The 27,855-nt window shown below is 46.3% G+C and overlaps 1 protein-coding gene across 1 annotated transcript in view; it reads right to left on the minus strand.

Annotated features, from left to right (window-relative positions):
* ATRX (ATRX chromatin remodeler) overlaps positions 1-27,855 on the minus strand; it is a 2,430,811-nt gene that overhangs the window by 2,184,531 nt on the left and 218,425 nt on the right. Inside the window, exons 5-6 of the mRNA XM_069612585.1 lie at positions 26,309-26,433; positions 8,486-8,599 (exon numbers count right to left, since the gene is read on the minus strand). Coding sequence (XP_069468686.1) covers positions 8,486-8,599; positions 26,309-26,433 — 239 coding nt within the window. The remainder of the gene's footprint in view (positions 1-8,485; positions 8,600-26,308; positions 26,434-27,855) is intronic.

Raw genomic sequence — 27,855 nt, forward strand, 5'->3', positions numbered from 1 at the left:
CAGGAGCTTGATGTCGTGCAGAGTCGGTTTCAAGTCTTCTTTGGTTTCCCCTTCCTTCTCGGGAATCCCAAAAAAGCGTAGATTGTTTTTCCTTTCCCGGTTTTCCAAATCATCCATCTTAAGTTTAAACTCTTGCTCTCTTTGTTCTAGTTCAGTTATTCTGTGGGCCAGCTGTGTTTCCAAGACGTCGATGGAGGCCTGGTTGTTCGACACCCTCAACGCGATCTTCTATGTTATCAAGGCGCTGTGTGAGTATCGATTTTCCCTCCAATTTTGGCTCCCATATTCCTTATTTCTGCCAGTAAATCTGCTATATCTCCTTTTGTTGCGGCGGTTTCTGTATCTGATCGGTGAAGTAGCCATTTTGGGGCCGACGTCGGGTGGGGCTGACGAACCGTATGCATAGATAGCAATTTTCTGTCGGGCGTTCATGCACCGGATATCTTGTTCTCGACGTGTCGGCCAGTGCAACTGCCGGGATGTCTGTGACCACAGAGGAGGCACACGCCGCTTCCTTCCTTGTTCACTCCTTTTACTTTCCGTCTAAGACAGACCGTGTTAGGGGGCCTTTCCCTCTGTGGGGTGGATGCGTCTGTTTTTGCAGCCTGGGTAAGGACCTTGACCCGCGGAAGAGGCCGTGGACGGAAATGCTGGTAATTTCCCAATGGCTTGTGATCACCTTCCCGTGAAGGGCCGCGATTCAGGTGGAGGGTTTATTCATTATATCCCTGGCCCCATGCCTTTATCTTGAAGAGGATCCGGTCCTTCAAGTGTTTCAGGGGAGCACGACAGTCTATGTTGGACTGATTAGCGTGCGACTGTATGACTCTCGGGGGCCGGGTTACCTTTGTGCCGAGACCTTGCCTTTCTCGCCGCAGCTGCTGATACCACCGGCTCTGGGGCCGGTTGAGAGGACAAACATTTCAGAGTGGACTCGGGAGCCTTACATTTCTTTTCCTGTCTACCTTTCATTGCCGGCTCCGAGAAGGGATGACGCATCGTTTGTAGTCCTTGCCATACATGATCCAAGATGGAGACCGAAAACACTGACTTCCTTCTCTTTCCCATATGACCGAACAAAACAAAAACACTTTTCTCCTCGTCTTGGGCCAGTCCAAATTCGGTACAAGCCTTACTCATCGCATGGAAGGAACCAATGTCATCTGGGGTGACGGCTGGGCCGGACGTCTTGGAGCTTCTATCTCCGCTTCCGACTCCCAGGTCGGGTCCCTAGAGGGGGATAAGGATATATCCGATATGGACTCTCTCTGACTCTGATTCCAGCAGCTCTCCTTCCTCCAGGCGTGCACATGGAAGGCCTTCACGTGCCGGCACCACCGTTGACGCCATCAGATTTGGTCGATGGGAGGGACCTGGCTCGTCAGCGCCTGGTCTCGCCGGAGCCGTCTCCCGAGGTAACTTCTCATGCAATTTCTTCAACAAGTTCTGCAATGTAGATAGAACTTCCAGAGACAAAACAGTTTGAGGGTTAAGTAACAGGGTTGTAACCGTGATACTTGTCCCGCTCCAAAGAGTCAGCTTGCTAACCCTTTGCAACCCAAGTTCTGCTGGTCCAGCCACCTTCTCACGCTCGTCGTCCACAGAGGCTATGGACAAGGCCGACCTCCGGCTGCAACAACGTTTCTGGTAAAACCGGTTCGTATACCTCCGGTCGCCAGGCCTCCTGTGGAGTCGGTCGACGAGGTTAAATTCTGCATTGCAGTCGTCACCGGCGGCGGCACACCTGAAGAGACGATCTGCGTCACTGGCAGTGAGGGCGTCGACAATCGCCCTCCCGTCGACGACGCTCGTAGCTGTGCAGATCCTTGAGGCGTTCCCGCCTTTTTTAAAACTTGATCTGTGTTTTGCAGAGTCTCGACTCAAGGATGATATATGATGATCAACTGAGGAGGATCTTGACTGTTCTTTCCTCTCCTCCTTAGACGAGGACGACAACAACCAGGTTTTCGCTTTCAGCGAAGATTCTCTTGTGGAATGTTTTTCCGATGAGCCTTTAACCATCGGACGCGCTTTCTTCACCAGAGGTTTAGCCGATGCTGAACGGCAGGGGGCCCCTAAAGATTTAGTTGTCGAGGCCAAGCTATGCGTGGGGCCTACCCCTGAAGGGGGGTACGCACCCGCTCTGTCGTTCAACCAGGCCACCAACCGCCGATTTCGGTCTTTGAGAGTCTTCTGGCAGAAGGCCTTAGAGATGTCACAATTGTCTGCAGAATGGTGAGGGTGGAGACAATATATACAGTCCATATGGCCATCTCCTTCATACACTTTCTTTAATCCGCATGTAGCACATGGACGAAAAAGAGCTTTTCCAGACATTAGCAAAAATAGTAGATGACGCAAATTGATCCCACTACTTTGGAAGACGGTTGAAATCTGATGGGAGCCGCGGGGGGCGGGGCATTTATACTGCTACGTCCTATTGGGGCATGGGTAAGCGGCCCATAAACGACGTAGATACGACACAGAAGTGTCGAAATTTTTCCTATGGAAAACGCCTTTATAAAAAGGTACCAAGGGTTCCCAGCCTGACGGGGAATATTCTAAGCATGTGAATCCATGAAAGATCGAATGCTGGAGAACTGTAGTTCTCAAAAGGTTAGCCTGAGAAAGTTAAAAGGGGAGCCCCTAGGGCAACCCAGCAACAAAAGGCACTTATTGCCAAAAAGTAGTCAAAGAGCATAACTTTAAAAAGACACTAAGGAGAGTCTAAAAACTGACACCCATAAAAAGAGGAAAAGATTCTGTGGGTGTGGAAAAAAGGTTCCCAGTCAGAGGTATAAGAGAAAATAATCCACCAGTAATGCAAATGTTCTCGGTTTGACACAGGTCAGGAAGACTTATTTCTATGAAAATCTTACCTAACCGGTACTTGCTGGGCTGGGCCTGGCTTCCTCCAGTACGCAGGGCAATGGAGGTTGAGGCCTACCCTGCACCTCAGGACGGGGCCTGGTAGGCGCAGTGACCTCAGCTGTAGAACCAGTAGCGCAGAGTACAGCCGCCCCCTTAGACATCAGTCCGGTGTTAGGGAGTAGCCCCTCGGGTCTAAGACCCGGTAATAGAACCTTGCGGTTCCTCAGCTGGATCACCGGTCGGATTCTTGCGACCCCTCGGCCGGTAGCTTGAGCAGCCTTGGTGCCTGTGCTCGCTAGTGTGCTTCCTGATGGAGTTGCCTTTGCATGGGGGCGGAGGAGTACAGTGCACCTACCTTGGGACTGGTCTTCTGCTTCACGAAAGCTTTTAAATCCTCTTGAGGCAACCTTCTGAAGAGCTCCTTCCACCTGACTAGACTGTTCTTGAGGGCGCACAGTGTCAGAGCATTGCACGCAGTACAGCCATCCCAGCCATTGTCAGTGCCAAGGCAGCGGACGTGGGAGTCGGACGTTGGGAAGGGGCCCTAGCAGGCTGGACACCTGCTGAAGCCTGCCGTCATGCACCGGTGAGGAGGGTGGCACCAGAGGACAAAGCGGTACCTGACAATTGACTTCTCCGGGTAGAGTGCATGGAATTACTTGGCACGAGGCCTAACCCATGAGCGCTGGTGAAAGCAGTCCATTCCGGTCAACGCGGAAAAGGGGACTGAGGAGGGGCGCTGGATGGAAGAGCCAGGGGAGTGCATGCTCCCAGGGCTGCGCCCCCACGCACATCTAAATTTAAAGGGGAAGATGATTTTTCTGGTGAAAAGGGTTCGGTCTCCCGTCCCTAGCAAGAGACACCCATGCAGTATAGAGGAAAGGGGACATGACTTAGGAGTAAGGAATTTAGCTGACGATTCCTCTTGTCGTCGAACTGTTGAAGGTGAACCGGAGGTAACCACTGGAACATGTCCTCTCACCTGACAAGCCTACGCTGAAGTGTCCAAACGGATTGCGAGTCGCAGTAAAGATAGGAATCCCACCAATGTTCCGGACCCAAGCCCTCCAGACAAAGGGAATGAGGATCCACCCTCGCAAGAACAGGACACGAAGCCCTGCCACTCTGGCACAGACTGAGATGAAGATGACCGCGGAGCAGGAAGCAGAAGGACAAGATGGCAGAAAAACAAATCCCAACGATGCCAGTGTGTCTGACCGCGCGGATAACAGGATTGCAGGGCGATGTACTGGGCGGGGCTACAGCCGTCGACAGTGGCCATGCATAAAAATAAAAGGACTAAGGTTTTTGATGCGACAAAAAGTGCTTCGGCCCCATCCCATAAGACAAAATGCCATAAAAGTATGGAGGAAAGGGGACAGGATGTAGGAGTATATGCAATCATTGGGAGGGTACATGAATAGGAGCATCATTTGTTGGTGGGGGCAGCTGAGCCTCTAGAGGCTGCAACTCTACCCTGCCTTTGCCTTTCAAAATACTCTGTTGGTTTGCTTGATAAGAGGATGATTGTCCCTAGGGATTGGAGTAAGGTATTCCAAATCCAGATTGGAACTTAAGCAGGGTCCACTCAGCAATAATTCACCCTGAAGTGTCAGCCAAGTCTAAAACATTTAACTGTTTTGGGCTAGGTTAGGGAGAATTCTCAGAATTGTGGTAATTCCCACTACCTTAGAAACCCCCAGCAACTTTTCTGGATTTTGAGGACTTAATTGAAATAACCTGGAGAGAAAGAGACCCTTTTTCCCAGGCTCTCTGGTACTTTAATGTGATTTTGTACACAGTGTCATTTGGTTGTGGAGTCTGACAAACTCCATAGGCATCATCTTTTACGTTGTGCCACACAGCACCCTTCAGTGCAGCGACACAGGGAAGTCTTTCAGAGTTCCCATAAACTACTGTTTCCCATAGCAGTAAAGTGAAATTGACTACTTATATTTGTAACTTTCTAGACTCAGCACACACTATCTTACAATGGGTGCTGGAGGGATTACTTACTATCTACTTTTGTCTAGCTTCTCATGTAATTTTTATGTTACCCTTTCCTCACTGAATGGCTGGTGGCAGTGGTTTACTTTTAATATCATGTGAATTTACCACGCGCTGCATGCTCAGCCACGGTAAAGCAACCATGTGTGCCATTTTTGTCAAAATGGCACCGGTAGTCTTTTTTTTGCCATTTCTTTGTGGAAAGGTTCTTTTTGAGATTTACCCTGCGCGCCAAACCAGGTTTGGTGCCTTTGTCCATCTTGCCTTTGTGGTGGTATTCCCGGGTGAAGTCTGCCTCTGGCTCGAGGGTGGTCTAGCTCCATGTGATCTAAGCAGATTCCACAAGCCTCAGAAATATGGGATACATTACTCACTGTAATCATATTTCTGATTCTTGTATCTGCTCAGATTCACATGTTATGCATAGGCCGACATCTAGTGGAAGCTGCAGAATATTCCGGTTGTTTTCGAAACCTGAAAAGGGACGTCGACAGGGCGTGCCAATAATACTATCCCTAGTGTGACGTCCACTGTACGCATGGTCCTTCACGCGTCGAGGTCCCTCGGATTGTTTCTTTCCGCCATTGTGAGCTTGCATTAAGCAGAGTTCAGTTTCCGCTAACGCCATTTGCTTCTGCAAAGTTAAGATAGTTTCTCTTTCGGTCCTTTTACGCCCCGACTTAATGTAATCTTATTTCTGTTGCTTGAATCTGCTTAGATTAAAATGCTTGGATAGGCCGCCATCTAGTGGTATTGCAGAACTCTTTTGAATGTCGAACAGGGACGGTGACCATTGCCCTTCAAGCATCGAAGATTGTTTTGTTTCTGACAGGAGGGATCATGAAGTTTGTGTGTACCCAAGAGGAAGTGTAAGAGGTTTGATGTCTATGTACCTTCAACTCTGAAAGGAGAGGAAGGGGGGGCGCATGTGAATCTAAGCATATACAAGCATAAGAATTACTATTACGGTAAGTGATGTATACCTTATGAGGCTTGTGGAGCTGCTTAGAATCACATGCTTTGCATAGGCTACCTACTAGTGGTACGTGCAGCGAAGTATGCTTGATAAAAAGGAATAGCACGCTGAGATCCCTATGAGCATGACCCACCCGATGGCGGAAATTAAACAATCTGAAGACCTCGACGTGTAAGGGCTCATGTGTATAAGGCAAATCCCAGGATAGTATTAGTCACATCCAGTCGACATCCCTTTTCAAAATTTAAAAACCTATCTTTTAATACTCTGCACCAACTGCTAGATGTCTGCCTATACAAAGCATGACATTCTAAGCACTTGCACATGTACATGTTCATTCCTGTGCAAAATTGTTACTGGTGTCTATTCAGCCTCATTTGTTCTTGCTGGCAAACACTCAAATGGAAGATGTTGCACCCTATAAATGACCAGTAATAACTAGCGATTAAAAAAAGCAATGTGTAAATGAAATTTGGTGCCTAGTAGCATTTGTTTGTTTTAATTCAAAATTAAAAATCATATTTCTCCATTCTTCCGGTACCTTACGTATGTTGAGTATAACATAGAATTTCATTACTGCAGAATTTGAGCCAGTGCTTGGTATACAGTGCTGCACATCAGAGAAGTACATTAACTAGTAGGCAATTATACTTTAGGCTGTAGGATACGTTTTAGTAATGAACAGGCGGGGCACTTTGCCATAATCAAGGTCAATGTTTGGTTTACTGATATGTGAAGGTCATAATCACAGAATTTCTCAGTACAGGTTATGTTATTTTGGTCTATTACCACGCACAGCTGCCACTTATGTAGTCTCTTGGCACCTTGATGGATATTAAACGGAAGGAGTGCTGAGCAGGAGGAGGTTGGTTACTGGACTTAAGAGGGTAAAGCACAAGAGCTTTGATGGGCTGTTAGCGTCAGGTAGGAAAAACTGTCACAGAGCTGGTTTGTGTTATTTGGTGGTTGTGCTGGGTGTGTCTAGTTTGTATGATAAGAACACAGTCTCACAATTCTGAACTAAACCAAACTACCTTTTTGTAGCTATAACAGAATTTGATTCAGGTGTATTAAAATGTGGTGTTTGGGGACTAGCTGGAATGTTCAATCGAATAAAGGGAGGGCAATATTTAAGCAATATGCCCCGTGCGGCGGGTGCATTACCGACTCGGGTAATGCCCCGGGGCCCACAGTTATATGCCCCGAGGGAAGCGAGGGCCTTAACGAAGGCCCGGGGCATTACCAGAGTCGGTAATGCCCCCGCCGCGAGAGGCATATAGCTATTAGTACCCTGGCCTGCAAAAACTGCGTGACTGGGGCACTAAAAGCTTAACTTTTCTCCTGAAACGCTGCAGCTTTTCAGGAAAAAAAAAACATGTCTAAGAAAATGGCCGCCATGGAAAGGGAAAACTGAGTCAGTTTTCCCTTTCCATGGCAGCCATCGGGAGCAGACGCGCTGGAAACAGAAACGGTTCCAGCACGTCTGCTCACGAAAAAAAAGAAGGTACCTGGGTCCCCGGCGGGGGACAATGGAAGTCTCCAGCCAATTGGGGGCTTGGAGCGGGGATGGCCCCGCTCCGAGTCTTCACACAGCTGGAGGCTTTCATCGTCCCCTGCCGGGGACCAAGGCATAGAAGGTAAGAGGGGTGGGGAGAGCAGGGAGGTGGGAGGAGGGAAGGAAGGGGAAACAAAAAAAGCCTTACCTCTGTCCCCAGCAGGGGGGCGAAGGTAGCCTCTAAGCCTTGGGGAGGCTCGGAGTGGGGATGGCCACGCCCCCCGCCGAGGACAAAGGGCGTGGAATCCCGACAGAGGGATTCCTGGCCTAGTAACGACTCGGCGAGGGCCAATCAGAATGGCTTTCATTCTGATTGCACCCTTGCCGGGTACTAATAAGCAAAAGCATATGCATGTATTCCTATTTGTCATTTATATAGCGTCCTTTCCCCCCCCATTTGTATAGCCTCACTGTGCTTTCCAGTTTGAATGCCCTCAGTGACCGCAGACCATGTGCAGAAAGTTCTAAGAGTTTGAATTGCTTGTGAGCATTTTTGCCGGGTAAGGACTAAGGTGGGCTGGCTAGTCTCGAGTAAGCAGCCTGGAGGACCAGCATGTGGGTGGGTGCGTGCGATTGGTGTTTTAGGATAGGGTTCTAGCGCTGAAGATTCAATGTGTGTATAGCTAAACCGAATTGGTTGTCTCTGTATACTAATGGCAGAGGGGTTGAGGGACGTCGAGGGGTTTCAGTGTGGATGGCCATGTGTGCTGAAAGGCCAGAATAGCATAGCTGTAGCTGCATTCTATGGTGCATGGATCGGTGGCCGTGCCTGTGTCCCGTGTCCACAGACGTGCCATAAGGTATATGTAACGTCACCTTTGCTGAAGTTAGTCTTCTTGGTCCAGTGCAATTGGCTGGTGTCGCTATTCGTGGTCTCCCTGGAACGGATATTTGAGCAGTGAAAGAGGGCCCAGAGGGATGGCGGCCGGGGTTTAGGGAGGGCGATTGATACAGTGGGCCTCTAAATGCTGCCGGCATCTGTGGGTTATTGGTGGGTATGAGTCTTTGTGAAAGAAGAGTTTGTAACAAACCAGTGCAATTGGTGGGTTCATATAAACAATATTTCCATTATTTACCTCCACGCTTTTTTGGAGTCTCCATTTTGATTTTAGTTCTGCTTTTGAATTCAGGTCCTTTGAAATCATCCTTGTCTTCATTTATAACTGGCTCAGGCTGCACTACAACAGTGCCTGGAAGAATGGACAATACAGATTAGTCTCATTTAAAAAAAAAAACTTAAAATTTGCCACATGCAGTTAGCACACAGCTTAAACAGTCTATTAAACTAAAGAGAAGTAATTCATGTCCGAGGTATCAGCAGACTTAATTTCTCATCTGCCAAAATGTGGTTCCCACAGGTAAAACAAAAACCACCCAGTTTGGATTTAAAATAGTGGCTCCAATGACTGGAGATCATCTATTATGCCAGGGCTGGGCCAAACATCCACTGCAAAGCTCAACCATAGACAAGGAAATCAATTAGTGGATCAGTATTCTCTTGTTAAGCCGTAAATCTTTGAAACTCCCTCCTGCAAGGGGGCAGTAATGCGAGGCGGACAACTGCTTGTGTTTTTCTCAGAATTGAACATTTTATTAAGAGAAAAACGTGCAAATAAATCCTAGCTAAATCTACTCTATCAGGGAGTTCTCTACTTAGTCTAAGAGATAAGTGAATCACTGCTAACAAACAAAGCAGGCCCTCGAACCAAACATGCATTAAAATCAAACAAATTAGTGAATAACCAACAACCAGTAATTCGTATGACCTTCACTGGTCCTGGGTAAATCCATTCCCCACGATTGTTAACTACCTCAAATGTTCAAAAAGAAAAGTAGTCTTTAACCAGTTCTTTTAGGTTTCAATATAAGTTCAGACAAAAAAACACTGGTAACAGTTTTTCAGCTGCAAAATATCCCTTCCTATTTCAGCCAAGAAAATTGCACCAATGGTAATCCTAGATGTTCTCCTTCCAAGATTTGACACTGTTCAAATAATAAATTAACAATTTCGTAAAAAAAACTTCCAAAGTATTAATTACTTCTACAGTCTCTTTGGTCTAATTGTCAGGATGCTTCTTGGGGTGTTGCTTCCTCTCCATAACCACCCTTCTGCTATTGTTACTATGGCAACAGACTGTTCCACAGTATGCCTCTACTTCAACCACCTTTAAAGTAACATCCTCCGACAGCATTATACATAACCACAGTTCTGGTATCTCTACTTCCATTTTGTACTGGCATTTTAAACAATGCTCTTCTACCTCCTCAGGTAGGCATGGCACTCTATTAGGCCATCAGAAAAGGGCAGCCCCTTTGGTCTGTTTTACAGCCACCAGTATAATCTGCCTTTGCTGCCAAACTGCCTCTCTCATAACTTCAAACTTCTGAGCATTACAGATTGTTGAATTCCTCTTCTTACAAGCACCCAGCTGCCTTCCCCAGCTTCATTTACACCTTCTTGGTTCCTGTAGCTACCCTGAAGCTGTATTGCCACACTTCCAGCTTTGGAGTACACCGTCACACTTGTTTCAGCGGTTCCATGTATTAAAATCACGGCATAAATTGCTGTGAACACAAAATATTACGGCAAAAAGGGTGTGATTTTGCCGCTGCAATCCATGTAAAGGATGCGGGGGACACCCCCGCAACCCTCAGACCCATTATACCATTTAAGAGGAGCGGGGGACACCACTGCAACAGCCGTTCCCCTTAAATGCTGTAATGGGGCATACCTTTAATGGGTTAAACCACGATTTTTTGTTCAGGCGAAATTTTTGCTGCAGTTTTATCACTGCATACCGTTTCAGAGAACTCTGAACCGTTAACCTCAGAATTCAAGTGGATACATTTCAACCAGGCTGTTTTCACTATAGAAAGTAGTCACCTCTTGGCTTGGGTAATGCTTGTTCTATTCAGTTTAATAACTTCTAAGTTTACAGACTAGATGTTACAAGATTCAATCTTCAAAAGGAGTATCAGATTTAGGTACACGCAACCACTCTTTAAAGAGACTTCAACTTTAAAGAACCGTAATTGTATTCCCACTTGTTAATTTGATATTCTTTGCCTCTTGTCGAGAACTATAATTGTTCACACGCAACCTCTTTGATGTAATAAGTCTTGTAACAGTTTGTGAAAGTCAGCTTTACGATTTCCAGAGTGGTTTGAAAAGTGTTCTCCTTAACTGGAGACACGCAACCAGTCCTGTAAAGTTAAACTGTTTAACAATGGAAAAATAAAAGCTTTGTTATACGCGAGTACTTAATTATACAAGAAGTACAGGAGATAAATGTCCAGTTTCAGAAGGGCTCTTACCAACGGACAACTTCTACTCGCTCCCAATCTTACGAGAGTTAAATCAGAGCTGGTAAGTTACCAGCAAGGTTTTCAGAGTGAACCTGAACACAGAGCTTCACTCACCAGCTCCAGGAACACTGCAGTTTCCGGCTGCTTCCACTTCTGAACTTTTTCTTCTGCTACCAGTTTAAGCACACTTGGGACCCACACCATGGGTGTCTCCAGTCCAGCCTTGTCAATGAGGAGTCTCTGCTTGCTTCTTTACACAGGCCTCGGGTTGCAGCACGGTCACAGCTCTGTATTCACAGCCACTAGGAGCACCTGGGAAAAGCTTCAATCTAGGCACATTTCTGTACAGCCACAGGCAGGGTTTGAGAACACAGGACTCAACTTACAGGAGAAATCTGCTCTCCTCGTGTCCCGGCGTCCCTCAAGTGATCAGACTTCCTCATGAACTGCCAGCTTTGTGCTCTTCTGCTACTACTGCCAGCATCTGAGCTCCAGCTTGTCCAGCTTCACCCTCCTGCTGCAGCCTTTTATGCCCCTTAGGTGGGACAAATGATTTCAGGTGCCGGCCCTTCTTGTTAATTGCCAGAACCTGGCAAGAGCTGTTTAGCCCAATTGCCTGCCCTCTACTCAAACATGCATCTTCAGTGCTCTTTGTCTCAGCCCGTAAGGGATTCTGGGACAAGTAATTAACTTTAGTGAAATTAGATTTTTCGACTTCCAGTATAGAGTTAAGGGTAGATTGAATGCCCTTATTCATTTTAAAAGAGGGATTGTAGACTTTAACGGCATTAGAGGAGGGTGTAGAGAAGGTAACATTTCCACCATTTCTTGTAGAATAACTTTGGTATTGAGAAGTGTTAGGGAGAATTCTCATTTCTGTGCCAATTCTCTTCAACCTTAGAGACCCCCAGCTCTTTCTCTGGACTTTAGGACTTTTTCATTTTAACCCTGGAGTGAGAGACCTTTTGCTTACTCCTTTGTGTGTTTTTGACCCGATTGACATGGGTTTCCTTTTTTTTTGGAGTCTGACTAACTTCATATGCATCTACTTTTTGTATGGGGACAGCACCTTCAGTGCAGTGTCAGAGAAATCCTCTAGATTTCTCATACGGTTCAAATACCTTTTCTTGTGTGAACTACTGTTCCCAAGAATAGTAAAGTGAAATTGACTACTTTTCTCTTTGTAGGTCCAGCACATCCCATCTTATATGGAGTGCTGGGGGGTTAGCTAGTAGCCCCTTATCCTACATTCTCATGTCAAAAATGAGAGGTTATCCTCACTACTTTAAACGGCTGGTGGCAGTGGTTTAATTTTCCTACCATTGTGCTTTTCTACCACAGGCTGAATCCTCAGCTGCAATATAGCACCCATGGGTATCCATATTGCCAAAATGTCCTCGGTCTTTGTTCGCCATTTTCTGTTTGTGAGGTCTTTCTTGGGTTTTACTGTGCACGCCAAGCCAGGTTTCAGCACTTTGTTGGTTCTGTTTTTGGCGGGCTTCAAAACTCCCCTGATCTTTGTATCTAGGAGTGCCTGAATGCAACCAGTCCTGATTGGCTGTGCGATTGACAGCCTAGGCTGTGCATGAATGGGAGAAACGTGCTTAAAAGGCAAGGGTTTTGGGGCTACAGGCAGTGACAACCACTGGGAAGCGCACCCGACGAAGAAACCATGAACGAAGCTGGCAGCATCCTCCTGGACCTTTGAATTGCCCGGTGAAGCCCTGCTGCTGTGCTAAAACACCTTTCTGATTGACAAGAGAAGCTCCGGAAGGGACAACTGCTTTCCTTGGGTTAGTGGGACCAAGCAACCCAGAGACTAACTCCACCGGACCATCCTCCCCTATTGGCTGCACTTGTTCGCTGCTGCAAGACAACAGTGCCTGCCAGGGGTGGAGAAATTCGTAGTAGTGAAACGTCTGCAATCCGGCCAGAAGCTCCAGGAGTCTCCCAAGTACCCTCCAGAAGCAGGAAGATCAGAGCTCGAAACTCCTCTCCACTCCTAGAGTAATGCACTCTGATGGAAGCCCTACCAGTATCTGAGATCCGCAGTGGTGCCGATAACTGCGCGCTGAAATCGCGAAGTGCCACTGATCCAAAAAGAGCCTGTAGCTGCTGACTACCTCCAAATTCATGCCACAGTCTTCCTCCAGACTTCCACCTCTTGTCCCCATGACGGAGGTTCAGGAACCCAGGATTTGCATCACTGCAACAGGACATCATCCAGCTGGACCACTCTTCAAATCAGAAGTACTATTTAGACTTGGTACTTACCTCAGTGACTTTGAGCTGCGTTCTTCTCAGTTAAGACTTGCATTGGCTTACCTAGAGTTGATTCTAACCCTGCTTTTCACAATAACAGCTTGTGATCTTACAAGTGATTTCTACAAAACTAACTTTGTGCAAGACTTATTAACTAAGACGTGCCTCAGCTCCATCGAGTGTGCTCCAATTGACTTTGCTGTCCTGGCTCCCTGCAGACTCTTCTAGTCCACTGCGATTTCTGTCCCTCAGAGGTGGTAACTTGTTTTTAGACTGTTATTGCTGGGAAGGTTTTTGTCTAGACAGCATTTGAAGATTTAAGTATATTCACATGTTCTGAGAACCTCCTTTAACCTTCCCTTTCTGCAACCCCAGAATCTGCAAAGTAGAACTAGTGATATTTAAATCACATTACTGTCCTTGTGAATGAAATCCCCTCCGGGTGTATTAAGTGTGTAAAAAGCTTCTCTAAAGAGTATCCACTAAACTTCTGCTGATTCAGGAAAAGCATTTTAAAGTATATTTGATTGTTACCCATCTTTCCCTTTTTAAAGAACGAACACATATTCACTATTTATAACTGAAACCTTGAGTATAAGTGCTACTTGTCTACTTGTATTTGTGAAATTCACTGTTACAGCTTTACATCTCACATTTACCCCTCTTGTAGGGATACAACAGATGAACAAGTTACTTTTTACCTTGTAACGTTCTTTCGACGGGATGTTCCTCTGACGTATTCCTCATCTTAGATATCTCCTTCCAGCTCTGCTGGCCTCGGAAATTTTTTTCTCTAGAGGGCGCTGCGCGTCGACCTCCTCCGAGTCGATGTCCCTCGACAGCCGCCGTATCGACGTCATCCTGCCTATAAAGGCTGCGCGCAGCGTCCGTTGCTCAGTTCCGTTTTGTAGCCCACAATAATTCGTTCTGGACTAGACTAATCACCCTGAAGGAGCGTAAACTGCAACCACAAGGGAAGTAGAACTGCGGGGATGGATGGGAGGGTCAATGAGGAATACGTCGGAGGAACATCCTTTCGAAAGAACGTTACAAGGTAAGAAGTAACTTGTTCTTCGAAGGGATTGTGTCCTCCGACGTATTCCTCATCGTAGATAGGCTCCCATAGCAGTATTCCATTATTGGAGGAGGGAGTACTGACTTCACGCTGTCTTCTATTGATGAATAGAATGCAGTACAGCCCTTCCAAACCTAGTCTCTTGACTGGAGGAGGAATCCAAGTTGTAAAATCGTGTAAAGGTATGGACAGATGACCATGTAGCAGCCGCACAGATGTCTTTAACCGGCACACCTCTTTTGGGGGCCGATGAAGCTGCAATACCTCTGGTCGAATGAGCCCTAAGGTTTTGAGGGGGCTCTTTCCCTGCCAGTTTATAACATTCCAGAATGGCTAGAATGATCCATCTGGAAATGGTCTGCTTAGTTATTGGTAACCCCAGCTTGTGACCTGTGTAACCTACAAACAGCTGGTCTGCCTGTCTTATCCTGGCTAGTCTACTGATGTAAAAACTTAAAGCCCTTCTAGGGTCTAGTCTGTGTAACCTCGCTTCCTCTTTCCCCGGATGAGGAGGAGGATAGAAAGATGGTAGGGTAATCTTCTGAGTGATATGGAATTCAGAAACCACCTTTGGGAGGAAATTAGGCTTCACTTGCAGGACAACTTTGTCTTTGTGAAAGATTGTGTGAGGGGGTTTACAAGAAAGAGCTTGTAATTCGCTCACCCTTCTAGCAGATGTAAGTGCTATTAATAAAACAGTTTTAAGGGTAAGGAATCTTAACGAACAAGAATGGAGTGGTTCGGAAGGTGTGCCCATCAGGAAAGTTAGGACTAAGTTTAAATCCCATAGGGGAACTTGGAATGGTCTTGGGGGATAAACATTGGTTAACCCCTTTAGAAACTGTATTACCAAGGGTAACTTGAAATAGGATGGTTCTTCCGCAGTGCGCTTAAAGATGGATAGCGCTGCGAGATAGCCCTTAATGGTGCCAACTTGAAGGCCTGAATTCGCCAAATATAGTAGGAAGGACAAACCATTGGTGTACCACATGAAAAAGGGTCGATATTCTGTTCTCTACACCAGCTGCAAAATCTGTTCCAACGGCAGCGGTATAAAGACTTTGTTGCTGGCCTCCTTGCCGAAAGCAACACCTCCATAACATCATCAGGGAGGTCCCAATCCTTGTACCTCAGCCTTTCAGAAGCCAAGCGTGAAGATTGAGGGTTTTGATGTTTGGATGGAGAACCTGACCTCCCTTCTGTGAGAGTAGGTTCTCTCTGAGTGGAAGTCGAATTGGAGGACAGATGGACAAGTCTAGAAGGTCCGGGTACCACGTTCTCCTGGCCCAATCCGGGCCAATTAGGATCATTGTTCTCCGGAATCTTCTCAACCTCCTGATCATTTGAGGAATGACCGGGACCGGTGGGAACGCGTACAGAAGCGGAAACTCCCAGTCCACTATGAACGCGTCTCCCAGAGCTCCTCTCGGGGGAAATTCCTTTGAGCAGAACAGATCGCATTTCCTGTTGAGGCTGGTGGCGAACAGATCCACCCGAGGGGTTCCCAAAGGGCGAAGATCTCTTGAAGGACTTCCTGAGCTATCTCCCACTCGTGGGAGACTGTGCTCTGTCTGCTCAGAGCGTCCACTGTCAAGTTCTTCTCTCCGGCTAGGTGAACTGCCGATAGAGAGATTCCTTCTTGGATTGCCCAAAACCAGAGCTGCATCGCCTCTCTGCACAGGGGTAGTGATCCTACACCTCCTCTTTTGTTGAGGTAATGCATGGCCACCATGTTGTCCGTCATTATCAGGACGTTTTTCCCTTGTACAGCTGGCAGGAACGCCTTCAGCGCAAGTCTGATGGCTCTCAGCTCTAACAGGTTGATATGTAGTCTGGACTCCGATGGAGACCAACGACCGCTGATGGTCAAGTCGTTGGCGTGGGCTACCCACCCCGTGAGTGAGGCATCCGTGACTACTGTTATCTCCGGCCAGGGTTGCCAAAAATGTTCTCCTTTCAGAATGTTCTCCTGACAGGCCCACCACTGAAGGTCTCGAGCCACCCTGTCGGGAACATGAAGAAGATCTGTCATTCTCCCTGAGAATTGTGACCACTGAGTCCTCAGTGCCCACTGGAGGGATCTCATTCTCAGGCGAGCCTCTGGCACTAGGAAAATGCAGGATGCCATGAGGCCTAGCAACCTCAAAAAGTCGAAGGCTGGGAGACGTTGGGCATCTTGGAACTTGGTAACCATCTGTAGAATATCTTGAGCCCTCACCTCTGGTGGCGAGGCTTTTCCCAGGGAAGTGTCCAGGATCGCTCCTATGAACTGGAGTCTCTGCGATGGTATCATTTGTGACTTCTTTAAATTGAGGGAGAAGCCCAGTTTGTGAAGGGAATGGCACACGTGATTTAGCTGGATCTGAGCTTGTTCCGAAGAAACAGCCCTGATCAACCAATTGTCCAGGTAGGGGTAGACGTGAATCCCTTCCCTCCTTAGACTTGCCGCCACTACCGACTTTAACTTGGTGAAGACCCTCGGGCGGAGGTCAGCCCAAATGGCAGCACTCGAAATTGATAGTGAGAGTTGCCAATTGCGAACCTTGGTATTTCCTGTGTTTGAGATGGATAGGCACATGGAAATAAGCGTCCTGAAGGTCCAGAGATACCAACCAGTCCTGGAACTGAAGGGCCTGGAGGATCTGAGAAAGAGTAACCATCTTGAATTTGTCTTTCCTGAGGAATTTGTTCAATTCTCGCAAGTCCAAGATGGGTCTCAGTCCTCCGTCTTTCTTTGAAATGAGAAAGGGGAGTACCAGCCCTTGTTCCTCTCCGCTACAGGTACCGGTTCTATGGCACCTTTCTCTAGCAGGTCCAAAATTTCCTGCAAGAGGAGCGGATCTGGAGCTTTCTGAGAGCTGATCCCCGGTGGATGACTGAGGTATGCGTAGGAAAGGCAGGCAGTAACCTTGGGCAACTGTTTCCAATGCCCAAGCATCTGACGTGATAGCCTGCCATACCGCCAGATGTTGAGTCAACCTGCCTCCTACAGGTGTCCTGTGAGGGAAGTCCTCAGAGTGGTTTTGGGGCGGCTGATGCAGATGCCAATGGTAAAGAGGCACCTGCTGTTGCTGCGGCTTTTGAATATCTACCCCATCCACCTCGGGTAGTTCTTTTGTCCCCTTTGAGCCGGACGTCCACTACCTCTTCCGAATGCGGAGTAGAAGCGAAAAGACTTGCCCCTCGCAGAGGTTCCTGTGGGACGAAAAGGAGTCTGACGGATTGCAGCGCCTAGGGATTTTGCTGCTGCTTTTGAAGTTTTTCTAAACTGTCATCCGCCTTTTTCCCGAACAAAGAAGAGCCATCGAATGGCATGTTCAAGAGCCTGGCTTGCACATCTGGGGCAAAACCAGACTTTCTCAACCACGCGAATCTCCTGGTTGTTGTACTTGCCGCCATTGCTCTGCTGATACTGTCAGCCGAATCAATGCCCGTCTGGAGGGATTCGCACATAGCGTCTTTACCGTCCTGTATGATATTCAGGAACGCATCCCTTTCTTCTCCCTCCGGGATGCAGTCAGCCGCTGTAGAAGCACACTCCCAAAGTATGGCTGAATCTAGCAAGGGTGCAAGTAGCATTAACAGATTTTAACGCCATGCTACATGCCGAAAAAACTTTCTTTGCCATATCATATTTTTTATCGTCCCTGTCCTGTGGGACGGTAGGATAAGCCGTCTTGACATCGGTAGAAGATGCTGCCTGTACCACCAGACTTTCTGGGGATGGGTGTTTTGACAAAAAATCCGGGTCTGTAGAGGATACCCTGTATTTTGTAGACAGTTTTTTATTTACTGCTGGGACGACATCTGGGGTTTCCCAGTTCGTCATAATCTTCCTCTGAAGAGCTTTATGAAAGGGCACTACAGGATCCTCCTGTGGGCCTTTGTCAAGAATATCCGTGAGGTCATCTTGTTGGAAAGATTGTGAAGGTGCAGACCACCCCATAAACTCTGTGATCCTGGCCAGTAAGGCTCTATAGGGGGTTTCAGCATGCTCCCCCGGGTCTGGCCTAGCAAACTCCACCTCAAGGGAAGTGTCTAACCCACTTGCCTCATTTAAGGAATCATGAAGATCCTTTAACCTGCGTTCTTCAGAGGAAAATTCCTCTCTAATTGGGGTTACAGGTCCCTGCAAGTCAAATGTGTCTTCCTGTTCAGACAATTCACCCTCTTCCATAATTGAGGACATAGTTCTCAATTGTTCTGAACTCAAAGGGTGTAAACCCCATTTCCAAGGCAAAGGGTGCCGAACTTGTCATAATCGGCCTCGAAAACGTCGAAGGCTTCGAGCGTGGCGTCGAAAACAAAGGCGGAGGCCTCGATGACCGACAGAATTGGGATTCTGCTCGACAATCTCGAAGCCATCGTCATCGAGGACCTAGGGATAGTCACTGGGTGTGTCGTAACCGTGACTTTTCTTGGCGTCGACGCCGGTGTCGAAGCTAGCGTCGAGTCGACAGACCCGTGTGTCGAAGGTCCCTTCGACAACGGCATCGACGACACCAACCTCGGCGTCAACGGAACCTTCGAGGAAGGTTTGGAGGTCATAGTCCTACTCGAGGGTTCGAGAGGCGCTCGAGAGGTTTCCTTCGCCGGGTACTGCGACTCGCAGCGTTTTTGACCTTGGGGTCTTTCGACCAGAGCGCTCTCGGCAGTCTTCGAGGGGGTCGAGGCCGCATCATATTTTTGCGGAATTCCTCCCATTCAGCCCGGGAACTATGTTTCGTGGGGCAAGGGATTCTCTTTGGCGAAACAGAGGAAGAGGAAGACGGAGAAGGGGATCTTCGACGTCTCCTCTTCGAGTGCTTCGATCTCGAGGAGTGATGGGACCCACTCCGAGAGCTGGAGCGCGAATGGTGACGAGGAGACGAATGTCTCGACTTCGTTGACGAAGAAGAAGCTTTAAAAGTCTTACCTTTCTTCAGCTTCCCACTACGCCCCTTCAGGGCCTTAGCTGTCATGGACATACAGTCCTCGCACTCCGAACAATGGTGTTAAGCTCCCAAACACCACAGAAACTCTGTGAGGGTCAGTCAGCGACATCTTTTTCCCTCGGCATTTTTTGAAGCCGGATCGAGGAGTTGTCGGTTCCGACGAAGAAGCCATCGAGTAGGGATCGAATAACTCGAGGTAAATAGGTTTAACCTGACAAAACTGAGCAACGGTATTCCGAGGCACTGCGTAAGCGCGGAAAAACAGAACTGAGCAACAGACGCTGCGCGCGGCCTTTATAGGCAGGATGACGTCGACGTCGATACGGCGGCTGTCGAGGGACATCGACTCGGAGGACGTCGACGCGCAGCGTCCTCTAGAGAAAATTTTTTCCGGGGCCAGCAGAGCTGGAAGGAGATATCTAAGATGAGGAATACGTCGGAGGACACAATCCCTTCGAAGTGCTCTTTTGGTTTAATATGTTGTAGGGTTAAAACCTTCAAACTTACCATCTCAGATTTACCAGGAGGTTTAGAGATTAAAATGGCAATAAGCCCCATCTACCCTCTTCTGGCATAGTGGTAATCTCACTCCTCTGGGGCCCTGTTTCCAGCCAGGTGGTCCTCCCGCAGTACACCACTTGCAGGGTTGGAATCAGGAAGCATCTACCCTCCCCTGGCAACCTGGGAGGAGACTTTAGGCAGCGTTTCGGTGAGGGATCAGCAACATTCTTCACACTCCCCAGAGAAATACAAACTATTAATGATTTAAAATTCTGATAACTTAAAAAACCTGGCTCAGCAACTCCAGAACGGTACGAAAATAAATGAACACCAGTGAATCCTGGCAAAGGCGAAACGAATGAAGGGACCATACCTGGTTTGGCACGCAGAGTAAATCTCAAGGACCTTTCCAACAAGAAATGGTGAAAATAAGACGACCCGGGCCTTTTTGACAAAATGGGCACCCATGGGTGCTTTACTGCAGCTGCAATCGCAGCCCGCGGTAAAAACACACAATGGTAGGAAAAAGTAAATCATGTTACATGAGAAACTAGACAAAGGGGATACTAAATAACCCCTCCAGCACCCTATTGTAAGCTAGCGTGTGCTGGGTCTAGAAAGTTACAAAATATCAATTTCACTTCACTGCTCTTGGAAACAGTTTCACCAAGAGCAGGTATTTAAACCTTTGGAAAATCTAAGCTTCCCTGAGCCACTGCACTGAAGGTGATGTGTCACAATGTAAAAATGATGCCTATGGAGTTTGTCAAACTCCAAAGTCAAAAGAAGCAGATTCCAAATCACAGAAAAAATACGAGTGGGGAAAAAGGTCTCACTTTCTCCAGATTAGAAATTGAAAGTCCTAAAGCCCACAAAAAGAGTTGTAGGTCTCCAAGACAGAAGGGAAGTAGCACATTTCTGAGAATTCTCCCTAACAAAGATTGGTCAGACTTTAATTGGACCACCGGTAAAGGGCCTCAGATGAAAAAAGGTTTGAGGTGTACCAATCTCAAATTGATTGACCACAGAGCACAGGTAACAGATTCCCCCATAATGCCCCAGCCCTTTGGAGGAACCTGTAGGGGTGGTAATTGCTGCACACCAGAATATACTAATGGAGTAGGTATATGAGTGGCACTTAGTCTGAACATTGAAGGTAGAAAAGGTACTGCCACTGAATAACCCTATTGAGGATCCATACTTCTGCACACAACATAGGAGTAGTAATTTTAGCACACCAGAATGTACGGGAAGGGATATGGGCTACAGTGTATCAGAATGGAGTGGGTAGGATAGGGTATTTCCCCTAACCAACCCCACTAAAAAAAAAAAACCTTCTGCATACCTCTCGAACTCTGAACTAAGCACAACCATACCTCTACAAAACAACTTGCACGCACTTTACTACAATGAAACAAACCACACAGACTCTCCAAACAGCACATGGTTACCAACTGAAACACACCTACATCAGCGGACGGTGTAAATCAAACTGAAGCTGCCAACAGCATACACAGCTCTCTTGCTCTTTCTCCCACTCAGTCGTACCAACTCCCCCCCACCCCACTTTTTGCTTTACAGATCCGTCATCCAATAACACTTGGGCAAAAAAGTACTGTTTCGTAGCAACTAATTTGAAACTAGTGACATCCAAGGGGGGAAAAAAAGAGGTTTCTTGTGAGAAAATAAAGCGACATCATGGGGGTCGGTTTTAATGGGGAAACTAGGACGCACCTTGGCAGTTAGCCCCACATTTAGGAACTAGATAGTGACTAAAGAATATGTAGAAAGTATGTCCCCAGTGAGATCTGGCTGGTGCTCAATGGGGAAAATAGTCAGGGCATCAGAAAAATCCGGCATAAATCACAAAGTAGGCAGACCTGCGACTGTTCGATGTCAAGGGTGAAATGCAAAACAATTGCCAGGTTTTGATCACTGTTCGGAAACAATGTTCTTTTTGCTGCTTTCCTCCCAAAGACTTATGGGACATCCTTCCTTTTTTGATTTGTTTAGAGTCCTGCTCTGGATTTTTCAGAAGTAAAGAGACTCCTGCTTTACTGCCTAGTCTTTTTGCTCATTCTTATGAGGAAACTGATCAGTCCATAAGTGTATCAGTAGTGAGAGACTAGGTATCTCTTTTTGAAGTTCTAGTATTGTTACAACTGAATTGCACACATCACCCTAAGGTGAAGTGCAGTTGGTATACGTGGTACTGTTTTAACGTTTGCTATAAATCCTTTTGAGTTACTTTTACAGTGCCTAACACAAGTTGGTGGCAGAGGAGAGTTTTGTACTGTGTTTTTAACTTTTTACTTGTTCACATTTGCCTTTATCGCAAGAAACTACCAACAGTGGCTATCCCTTTGCTTGTCCTTTCACCGTATTCTTCTCTTCCATCCTCCCCGCCTTCTATGGTCAAGAAATGCCACATACGGCATGCCCTTTCCCAAATAAAGCACCTGCTTTCATGGGCCTAGAGGTGGTTTGTGAGTGTGCCCCAGCTTGCCTGGTTCCAGTAAACATCCTGAATGTATCTTGCTGGGTAGATGCTGTGGCAAATTCTTACATATGATTGGATAGCCACTGCCAGCTTCAATGGTGCAGACACTTACCATTGGTGGGCCTGGGCGAGCTTCCACTCCACATCTTGGTCTTGGCTAAATGTTGGACTCCTGCAGCCATTCTTCAGATCACTGTTTGAGCAAAGTCTTCGATGAAGAAGAGTAGCCCGTTTATTACCTCTGCAGCTGACCAACACCAACTCCAGTGACATCCCTGTGAATCTCTGTGGGCTACATTGACCCACTCATCAGAATTCCCGTCCATAATCAAGCTGCTGCAAAATGATGACTGCCCCATCTTGCCCAATACCTATTGGGCGAGTTGGAACAGGGAGCACATTGAGAAAGGTGCCAGTGTGTGTTCTTGTCTGCACTAAAAGATGTGAATTGAAAAAAAAACCAGTGCAGCTCTGCTGCTTGCAAAAAGTTCCCATTGAAAGGGAATATTTGAAATTGAAAAGGATGCTGCCCTGACGCTATTTTCATCTGGTCATCATCACACTACTTTTATCAGTGAGACCCTGCCATCCCCACCCATATCCAGATTGTGCTCCAGCAAAATAGAACATAACCCCTATATGACAGGCTTTGTCAGCCAAATCTGAGAAATCAAAAGCAGCACAGGAAAACGCTTGACCTTCGAGTTATAAAATGTCAAATATCAAGGCTGCAAAAGAGACTGGCTCTCTGGGCCTGTGTCAACTTCAATGGACCCCTGCCTTAAACAAATTGTTGTATAAGTGAAACTGACTAGGGCTGCAAAACAATGTGGGAAATTCAGAGAGAAAACCTTTTGAAATGGTCAGCCCAGCAGACATCCCCTTGTGTTAAACGCTTTTGTAAATAAAGATAATGCCTGTTTTAAAAGTACAATGTTGACTAAAAAGGTGTCCTTGCCTAGCAATGTAAAAGGGGTTTTGCTGGGCAACATATATGGGATGTTAGAGGCTTGTTTTTGATTCAGAACAAAATAAAGGAAATAAAATGCATTGGCTGGATTTTGCAAGCTGCAGAACTGTTTTTCTGCTGACCAAACTGAGGCACCAAAAGGAGCCGCCATAAACTTCTGGGACACAAGTGATAATTGCTAGCTTGGAAAAATTTGAATAGGACCAAAAGCACTCAACAACCTAGGCTCAGACTTTTGTCTGGGCGGAGGCCTCATACAATAGGGATTCTGGGACACGGACATGTAAATAAGGAAATCACACGTCCCGATGACTTCTTGAGTTGACTTTCAAGTTCACAGTAGAACAACCTGGAAGTACATGACCATATTTGGAGGACAAAGGCAGACCATTTCCCTCAAAAGACTATTAATAAACTTTTAAGACTTATCTTTGCAACAGGACTTTGCAGGAATGTAAAAATGTGACAGTTTAAATGTAATTTTTGTGTTTTTCAAATAAGACGTGGTAGCCTTCACTGCCATATTGGGAACAGTAATGGCAGAGAATTGTTCAGTCTGAGGAAAGTGTACATGATGCCACTCTGAAATTCAATACTTACATGCCTTATGATAATTTACATCCATGTATAATGTTATAGAATCTTAGGTCGAATATTTATCACTGAAAATTGTGAAACTACTAGACGGGCGAAACAAAGTCCTACAACCGTGAGAATTGGACTGCCATGCTCTGCAAAAAATATGTAATCTGTTTATGTAATTTCTTTAGATGCCATAACTGTACAAATGTGCAATTTATGTAAAAACTGGGTTATGGCAAAATTAACTGTGGGAGGTTCTGGACACAGTAAACCCACAACATAAAGCAGATGTCAAGTCCAGCCAGCTGACGGGAAGGCGGTAGCAATCACCCCTGACCAATGCAGTTTAGAGGCGTGCCCAGCTAAGCCTGCTCCACCATATAACCCTATGATGTCACCATGGCTTAGAAATAAAGGGTGGCTTACAGAACTCGACACTCATGAATTTCCATCACCTGCGTATCCTGCAATTCCAAGCTTTGCAAGATTCCAAACTCTACTGCAAGGCCAAAGCATAGTTGATCCTCTCCGAGCAAGGCCTTGTCCAGAAATCCCACTAAAACCCCATAACAAAATCCCACTAACTTCAGGGAGAAAGGTGGCTGAGCCCGCTGTGGGATTCTCCAGTACCACCTGCTTGCCCAGCTTACCCGCTTCATCCCGCTGAGGCGTAGCTGTGATGAGACCTTTGCCCAGCTGTCTTTTGCCAGGAGAGCCAGCTATCTGGTGCCCTGAGCCTTTGAGTCCAGAACCCGGTTAGCTGTTCCTAATACCAAATCCAAGAACAGATTACGAGTATTTCCCCTCCCATAGCAATCCATGGCCTACCCCATCTTCACATTTTGTCTTTGTTCTACTCTCCCAAGTAATCCTATCCATACCCTGGTAATTTGTCCAAAACTGTTAGAATTCTCTGTGCACCCGGTCCTTGTTTTTCTAGTGTTAACGCAATTCTATTCACCTCAACTCCTTAGCAATATTTGAAATAATTTAAATGAATTCCCACATAGATCTGAACGCGGGGTGAAAGGCAAATTAACCTGGGATCGTACCGGGTCTTTCTTTAACAATCTAGTCTTAATAATCGAGTTTAAGTCAAACTTTTCCTTTCTTTTCAAACCGATTTACGTTTAATTGCTTTTTACCAAAACAGAACCTCCTTTAACCTTGAAAATCTCATTGTTCTTCAGCTATAGTCACTTTCACATTGTCCCTGTGATGTGCATCTATCACCCTGCCCAAAAACCGCATTCCTATTGTATATTTCACCCGTTTTTTAAAAAAACCTGTTTTGACATTTAAAACTGAAAAAAGTGTAAATGCTACTTTTCCACGTGTGGTTTCGACTGCATCGTGTTCTTACTTTCAGCTTGCTTTTGATTGCTAAGGTTTATATACATTACTGCTATTGTGAGAAATCATATTTGCCTCAAATAATTAATATGCGGTTAAATCTATTTGTCAATTTCCGAGTGTCATTTCAGGTCATTGCAAAGGCCTGCTATTTTGTGAGGGAAGGTCTGATTTTGATTGTTTGCTGCCTCACATACCTGCTGCTTCTTTCTATCCACTCAGAAGTCGATTAATTCTGGGTTGAGGGAACATTTCAGGTTGGGTGCCATCTATCCTAATTGAAAAAGTGCTCCTATTCATTTGTGCTTTCGATATTTTCTTGTAGAAGGTTAACCAAGTGTATTTCAGTGGTTTTCATTGTAATTATCACCCCATTGGTGATTGCTGCACAATATTAACATTTGAGTGATTTCTTTGCATTTTTAAATAAATATTGCATTCCCACCAAACAGCCTGGTTCATGGTCCATTGTGACCCGGGGTATTTTTTAAAAAAGGGGGTGCGAGACAGGTTGTGTACCATCTGAAATTGAATTTGCAGAAAATAAAGAGAAAGGCATCACAATTGAGCGCTACCTCCAAGGCTAGGGGCAAGGGTCCTGGTCCTTTGTGTGTCGCCCGATTGAAATCCTTAACACCCTGTACCTCTGCCTAATCACAAGAAGACCCTAGTTTGGTGTGTCGACTCCAGGACCAGTGGGAACAACTAGTTTTGGCCACTGCTCAAGGATCCGGATAGGTTGAGCTTTCGGATGCGTCCCTGGACCAACTGGTGGAATGAGCTGGTCTCTCTTGGGCAACCTTGCTGCAGCCGTTGCTGTTCAGAGTGCATCTTTGGAACTTGGAGGATCTTCAAAAAACAATTGTGCCTGCCTTTTCAGCCTTCTTGCATAAACGAAAAACATGCAGGACTTGCTCCTTTGTTCATCCCTTGAGGGTAGTCGGTCATTGCCTAATCATATTACTGTCGTTGCTATCAGCTCCAGCATAGCCACATGACTAACATACTCTTTCGCAGAGACTATTAGACCTGGGGGAGTCTCTACTTTAAGGGGTATTTTGGGTCTTTAAGCAGAGGACAGAAATTACAGAGACTGGATTAAGCCTGACTGGGATTACTACCCAACAGTGTTGCACTCAGGTTTATGTATAAAATAAACTAGGTGTGAATTTTCGAAGTTGTAGGGAGGAAGCCAAGGTATTTAAATGAAATTTGCTAGTGATAAACATTGGTAGATCCAAGTCAACAAATAAATGCAGAAATAAAATGTTACACCTATATTCCCATTCAGTCTATAAAATGATCACTAGTCTTCATGCATTACTTGTCACATGAATTAGTAAACCTTCAGGCATGCTTTATTTTCTCAAGCCAATTCTACACAAATTAGAGGTTAAAAAAAAAACTTGCAACTACCTTTAGGTAACCTTTCCATATCAACCTCATTGTCAGAATTGTCATTTGAACGCTCTTCAGGGGGATTTTCTTCTACCACCTGATCATCGTCAGATTCAATATATTTGGTAACAAACGACGGTTTTCTGTGAAGAAAATAGAAAGTTGGCAGTCATGAAAAGCAATATACAACATCTTGTTATGGACCAGACCAACAATGCTATAATCTAATTTCACAATGATGGGGTGAGACTGTAATAAGGCTGCAATTCACATTCATTTCATTCGATAGTCTTTGGACAGTACTCTTCAATTGAGAAAAAAACGCATTACTCTTATTGAGAGGCAGAATTCTCATAAATGTGCCAATTCCTCTCTACCGTGGAGAGCCGCAGCACTTTTGTTGGACTCTAGGACTTTAATTTTTAACCTGGCGAGAGTGAGACTTTTCTGTGATTTAAGTTTCATTTTGGTTTTGAGTCTGACAAACTCCATAGGCATCATCTTTGCATTGTGGCACAGCACCTTCAGTGCAGTGGCACAGGGAAGTCTTAGGTTTCCCAAAGGTTTAAATACGTTCTCTTGGATAGGGATAAACTATTTTTTCCAAGAGCAGTGAAGTGAAATTGACTACTTACAATTTGTAACTTTCTAGACCCAGCACACAATACCTTACCATAGGGTGCTGAGGGGTTACTTAGTATCCCCTTTGTCTAGTTTCTCGTGTAACATTTTTATGTTAACATTTCTACAATTTATGGCTTGTGGTAGTGGTTTACTTTTTACTACCATTGTGTGTTTTTACCGCAGGCTGCGTTTGCAGCAGCAGTAAAGCACCCATGGGTGCCCCTTTTGTCAAAATGGCCCCTGTCTTTTTTTGGCATTTCTTGTTGGAAAGGTCCCTCTTGAGATTTACTCTGCTAGCCGAACCAGGTTTGGTCCCTTTGTTTTGTCTTTGGTGGAATGCACAAGTGAAGCCTGCCTCTGGCTCCAGTATGTCTGGCAGGGGCAGGAAGTAAGGGGCGTGCCCATAACTCCTTGTGCATAATCCCCTTTGTTACAGGAATGCACCCAAAGCTGATTGGCCGGCTGGCTGTCCGGCAAGGACAGCCACCCTGCTGTGTGATTGACAGCCTGACTGGAATGGGAGAAACCTGCATAAAAGGCAAGGGTTTTTAGCTTGGAAGATAGAACGACCACTGGATGAAGGAACCCGGTGAAGAACTTGGAAGAGACGCCTGCTGCAACTCCAGGACCTTTGGTTTGCCCAGTGAATCCCTGCTGCTGTGCTGAAGCTCGAAATTCGCCTCGACTAGAAAAGCCCTGCAAGGACGACTTCTCCCCTTGAGTTGGTGGGATCAATCAACTCCAAAGTGAACTTGTTTGGACATCCTCTCGGAGCTGGCTGTACTGCTGCTGTAATCGAAGTGCCAGAGAGAGGAACACCAAACAGAGTGCATCACTTTTAAGATGGACCTGAGCTGCTGGAAGATCCTCCGGACTCCCAGTAAGCAGGGCTGACCAAGCCTGAGCCACCTCAACAGAGTGCTGGACCCCAGATGCGAGGA

The sequence above is a fragment of the Ambystoma mexicanum genome, chromosome 5p (assembly GCF_040938575.1).
Source record: "Ambystoma mexicanum isolate Mex_15411 chromosome 5p, UKY_AmexF1_1, whole genome shotgun sequence".
Classification (NCBI taxonomy): domain Eukaryota; kingdom Metazoa; phylum Chordata; class Amphibia; order Caudata; family Ambystomatidae; genus Ambystoma; species Ambystoma mexicanum.